At 38.5% G+C, this 5642-nt stretch overlaps 1 protein-coding gene across 1 annotated transcript in view; it reads right to left on the bottom strand.

The window, feature by feature from the left end:
* Positions 1 to 2537, bottom strand: part of LOC140787535 (uncharacterized) — a 3345-nt gene extending 808 nt beyond the window's left edge. The window contains exons 1-4 of the mRNA XM_073136506.1: positions 2285 to 2537; positions 2010 to 2205; positions 1825 to 1911; positions 7 to 86 (exon numbers count right to left, since the gene is read on the bottom strand). Coding sequence (XP_072992607.1) covers positions 7 to 86; positions 1825 to 1911; positions 2010 to 2205; positions 2285 to 2502 — 581 coding nt within the window. The 5' untranslated portion in view covers positions 2503 to 2537. The remainder of the gene's footprint in view (positions 1 to 6; positions 87 to 1824; positions 1912 to 2009; positions 2206 to 2284) is intronic.
* Positions 2538 to 5642: the final 3105 nt, after the last annotated feature.

The raw sequence follows: 5642 nt of genomic DNA, 5'->3' as shown, positions 1-5642 counted from the left end.
GAAAGCAACTTAGAACCCACAACAGAGCTCCACAAGGCCCTTTCGATGTCCGAGGGGGTGAAAAAATCCCGTTCTCCACTTAATTCCTTCAAAACAACATCAGAGGAGATGGGTTGTTCAGTGATCGTATATCTTTGACTGCTTTCAATTTAAGGGTAAATTATTGAAAACTCAGTTGATGAAATATTTAAAAGCACCTAATCGACTCTTGCATTATTAACCTGTAGCAAGCACCTAATCAAATATACCAGCCAAATCAAACAGAATAAGCAAGTGAGAAACTATACTCGTGTGATGGTTTACTTATGCTCAGGAAGAATTTCTACCTTGCTAGAGCTCCACAAGCTAAGCAACCGAAGAGAGGTTACATTATATTTACACAATCTGTTCGAGGTTAAATCAATAAAGTCATTTAGCAAGAATATATTTGACGTGGATTTTGATGTCTTGGAAGACACTAGTTTAATAGACATCTCTGCTACAGTGATATGCAAATCATATTTTTCTGGTTGCCACTAGTGGCAAAACGTGTTTTACTGTACACACCCTCAGGATCGGCCGATCCCGATCTGAACTATCCGAAACAGATCTGCCGTATGACTGATTCATTTTTTTTTTTGAGCAGTCGATCACAATCGCAATGAAACTTAAAACCTTAATTATATGCCCTCAAAAGAAAATAGAAGTACAGCCTTCCAAACTTTAGGGGAAGCTGTTCTCTCTCAGGACCTTATGAGGAACTTTCTGTGTCTGATTCTTCTTTGATAAATTGATGATGTTGTACAATTAGAAGAATTTTGGTTCTAGTTTCTGACTAGTCTCTAAAACAAGCACTCAATCAACAATTCCATCCTTCACCTACTTTCGGTCGACTTTAATATGAAATTGCTCGATGTTAAGATTTTGAGCAACTGTGGGTTTCAAAATTTTCTATCTACAGTTAGTTTTCCCATTCATGAATCACTTCAAGGCTCCAAGCAGTACAAGTGCAATCAGAAGTCCACACAGTCTGGTTCTCCAGTTTATGAGGAAAGCTGTTATTGAATGAAAAGAGAACTGTTTTCTAGTTAGGGAGTCAATTCCCTTCTTCACTCTTTCTTTTACATAAAGAATTGTATTAACAAATTTTATGTTCTCAATATCATTCCAAAGATGGAACTGATGCCAAGCATGTTTTCAAAAGGTGAAAAAATTAGGCTATAGCTATATTTATTAAGTCAACAAAAATCAATGTCCAGTGAGCCCACAAACTGCCCACATTGATTGGAAGAGGATTGGAAAGTTGCGGCTTACAAATTTGACCACCAGGTTTCTAGAGCCTGATAGGATTTGATCAAATTCCCAGTCGATGAATTACATAGATGTTGATGGAGTAATTGCTTATATTTAAACCATAAGCACATAATGCATTCGACTAAAAAATTCCGTAGGTTGTTTAGAGAAGTTCTCTAACTTTGATCAATAATGTTTCACAGCTTGATAATATCAGCTACATCACGTGATGGAAAATTCTAAATTGAATGGTCTTCTTCTTGCTCGAAAGAAAAATGTACTGACAATGCTTATTCATTGCCTTAATTTTTGGGTAGTTGATGAAAGCGCAGGCACATAATGTATGACAACAGACGAGAACCTAAGATTAGAACCTATCAGGTTGCATCCATCCATTAATCACTATATACATAAAAATGCGGGAAAAAAACTGCAAGCATTTTATCAAACAATTGAGCTGCAGGAATTTGCCACCAAATAGACAAAGTAGAAACTTTCTTTTGAAGTAAAGTTATATAAATTACAATGAAAATTCAATTAAAGAAAGCCAACCTTAGCTTTACTCCGCAGCTTTTCTGCAAATACGAGATATCTCTTTAACGTATATTCCTTGGCATTCCCCATAGCAGCAATCATAGCCTACCAAACACATCAACCAAACCATATAACAACTCTTTTATACCAAAACAAGGATGCGTGAGACAAGAAGAAGTAATTTATCCAATCACTCGTTTCACCTCGTCGGACATGAATGGAGCCACGTCCGGTGCATAGGCTGCCAGAACAGCGGATGCCGTGGCCGGGCCAACCCCCTTCAAGACCGTCAACTCCGAGACAGCTTTGGAGAGGTCGGGGAGCGATGCAAACGCCTTCCTGGAAGCGGACTCCACTTGGGTTTCATCCAAAGCCGACATGAAATCTAGAAGCCGAGGCCTAGAAAACCCGGATACCCACATCGATTATAAACGCAAGGAAAGAGGAAGGAAAGAGGAAGGACTTTTCGGAGTAAGACCTCCATTTTCCGCGAGAAAGCTTCCACTGCATGAGGCGGTGGAGCTCGGGCTTGGAGATGAAGGGATCGGGATCTCGGCGCCGGAGAATGAGGGGAAGCTCACAGCGGTAGAAGGCATCGAGGGAAAGGAGGTCGGGCTTCGCAAGTGATTCGATGCGGGACTCATAGGCCTCGAGTGACTTCTTCCACGCTCCCACCTCGCCGCATCCAAAGTCCATTTGGCGGCGTCTAAACTTTGGATTTGTTTGGAAAGTCTCCTCCCCTCCTCTTGTTCCATTACTTCGCGCGCCAAAGACTGCTAGTTTTTGGCGCCAGATTTTGTGGAATGGGTCTGCCTGATTGGTTGCAGGAATTTGCTGCAGTTACCAAATTTAAACTAATATTCTTAAATATATTATAATTAACTTCCAAGATTCCAAAAAAAGACAGGCTAAAATTTGTAGAAGATTATAAAAAAATCTCACATCCCATAATTAGCAAGCCAACCAGTAGCACGATTAATCTCTCTAAAAATATAATTAATTTAATAACTTTAATAATTGCAAGTAAAAATTTAATATTATTATATGTAGCTTCAATAGATTGAGCGAGCTTAATAACACCAATTAAGCGGCCGACTAAAAAAAGAGAATCTGACTCAACGATGATATTTTAAATTTTATATCTTTGATAAATGAGAGTGTTTCTTTGACAGAGACCGCCTCGGCCATCAACACCGACTTATATCATGTATATGAGCCCCTATAAAGATGAGAGCATAATTAGATTGTTGAACCGTAAAGCTTGTCCCTCCAATTTTTTTTTTTTTTTTGGTGCAGTAAAAATGAGCCATCTGTATTGTTTTCCAACAAAATGATGGAGAATTCTACCAAAAGTAAATTTTATTTATTTATTTATTAAATTAAATATATAAAAAAAACTTTCTCAAAATTATATTTTTGCTTTCGCTTTCTTACAACCAAATACTGTTGCAAGTTTATATTTTGTTTAGGGTTGGTTAGTGTTGCTTTTAGTTGTGGTTGTTGGTAATGTTGCTAGTTTATTGTGTTTGTTATATTTAATATAAGGCAAGGGCACATGCATAGCCACGTACTCACACGACACGTGCGGTGCACGTGATAGAACTCGTAGGGCCGCCATGCACACATACACCCCTGTACTCCCATAATTCATTATAAAATAAATCATAATATCATCAAATTAAACATATTAACATATCCATATCTACATCCACAACAACTATACTAGACTGGTACATAATCTGGTAGGGCCCACATAGGCTACGACAAACTATCAAGATATAACTAAAATAATTAATATATGCGTACACTATAATTCGACTAGTATTATATAAATTATCGTCTAATACAATGGAGTATAAATATCAAATAATAGTACAACTCAATTTCTATATAAACTATCATCTATAACATCTCGCATTTATATTCACATCTTTGACATAGTTTGGTTGCTCCTATGACGAAAATAACTAAGTGTTGGTGATGATGATGATAAAGGTGGTGGTAGTGGTGATTGATTTAGTATCACAAAGTGTTGTAGGGATAAGGATGAAGGGGGAGAAGTTTGTTGAGATCCCAAGGAGGGGAATGACTCGATAGTCAAAGGAGGTTAGGAGTAATAAGCATCTTGATGACACACGACTAGGGCTTGAGCGAGGAAGGAGAAGAGCTAGGCTAGAGGGAGAAGGAAAGAAAACTCAATATTCATTAATTTTTCGAACTAGGTTGTCATTCACATATTAAGAGGCTAACCTAACAAGCCAAACTAATAATTAATAAATTTGAAAATAATGTTATTTCGCCGAGTGTATTTAAACGTGTTCGAATGTACAATTCGCATCTTCTCTATGTGCGAATGTATGTGGGCATTCGAAAGAGTGCGTTCGAACGCAGTCAGTCGCGTTCGAATGCACAATTTGCGTCCTCTGTATATGCAAACATATGTAGGCGTTCGAACGAATGCGTTCAAATACGATTTCCCTGCGTTCGAACACGACTTCCGGTTCTTATTTTTTGAAGAAAAACAACTAAACCAAAATACAAAATAGGATCCATAGGTTGCATCCATGCATATATATTATTATTAAAATAATCATATTGATGAATATATATTATTATTTAAATAATTAATGTCTAAATAGTCTACTTATATTAACTAAAAAAATTACATAGATTAAAAGGAAATAAATAAAATAAAATAAAATAAAATAAAATAAAATAAAATAAAATAAAATAAAATAAAATAAAATAAAATAAAAAATCAACTGCCAAGCCCATCACCAAAGACACTGCGCTGCTGGTGCTGGGCTTGGCCCAGCACGAACGCGCTACAGGTGTTGGGCTCGTTGCAACCAATAACTCAGACCAAGGAGCAAAAGAAGAAAAGGATGAAAAGAAAAGAAGAAGAAGAAGAAGAAGAAGAAGAAGAAGAAGAAGAAGAAGAAGAAGAAGAGAAGAGAAGGGAAAGGGAGGGAGGGAGGGGTGTAGATTCGAGCCAGCGGGGAGGGTACTGGCTGTTGTTTGCCAACCAGCGCCCGACCTCTCGCCGGCAGCTCTGCTCCGGCGAGCTCGAGCCCAAGTGCAATAAAGAGAGAGGGAGAGAGAGAGAGAGAAAAAAAAAAGGAAAGGGAGGGGGAGTGAGAGGTCTCACCGGTGGTGGCGGTTCCAGAGGAGATGGCGACGGCCCGATGTCGACAATGAGGAGAGAGAGAGTGTGTGTGAAAGAGAGAAGAGTGAGAGGGAGACAGAGAGAGAGACCAAAAGAGGCGGTGGGGCATCAGCGCTGTGACTGCGGCGGGGCCATCGAAACAGATGGCTCAGTTCGGTTGGTCAGGCCGACGAGTGGGTGTGCGTGGCACTCCTAGCATGCGCCAATGAAACGTGGCACGAGACCGGCCACATCGTGCCATGCAATTTTTTTTCTTTTAAAAAGTAGGTTGTTACATTTAAACTCTCCCATCTATGTTTGAATATTCTCATCTATAATTTTATTGTTAGCTAGGGAAATTCAGTGGTCGGAGTTTGGTGGATTTTAGTCGAATTCAGTGCGTAGCTCGAAAAAAAAGTTATTATTTCAATGAAATAGTGCTTGAGCATTTTGTAAAAAAAATACTCTAGATGGACCAACCAAATTATGACAAACGTGCTAAAAATAATATGTTGCGAGGACCCCTCTTCCTTAACGATGCTCTTAAGATGAACCATATACATAAAGAAAGGGTTGTGCTTGATTAAGTTTTGGAAATTGTTAACCGAATGATCCTAGTTATATATCGGCATTGTATGTTAATGCTATTGCTGCCAGTAGAATTTAATTAAGCTACCTTATTTTGGCGTGC

The sequence above is a fragment of the Typha latifolia genome, chromosome 4 (assembly GCF_019914945.1).
Source record: "Typha latifolia isolate L0001 chromosome 4, TyphaL0001v2, whole genome shotgun sequence".
Classification (NCBI taxonomy): domain Eukaryota; kingdom Viridiplantae; phylum Streptophyta; class Magnoliopsida; order Poales; family Typhaceae; genus Typha; species Typha latifolia.
The sequence above is the reverse complement of the archived record's forward strand: the minus strand, read 5'-3'. Positions and strand labels throughout refer to the sequence as shown.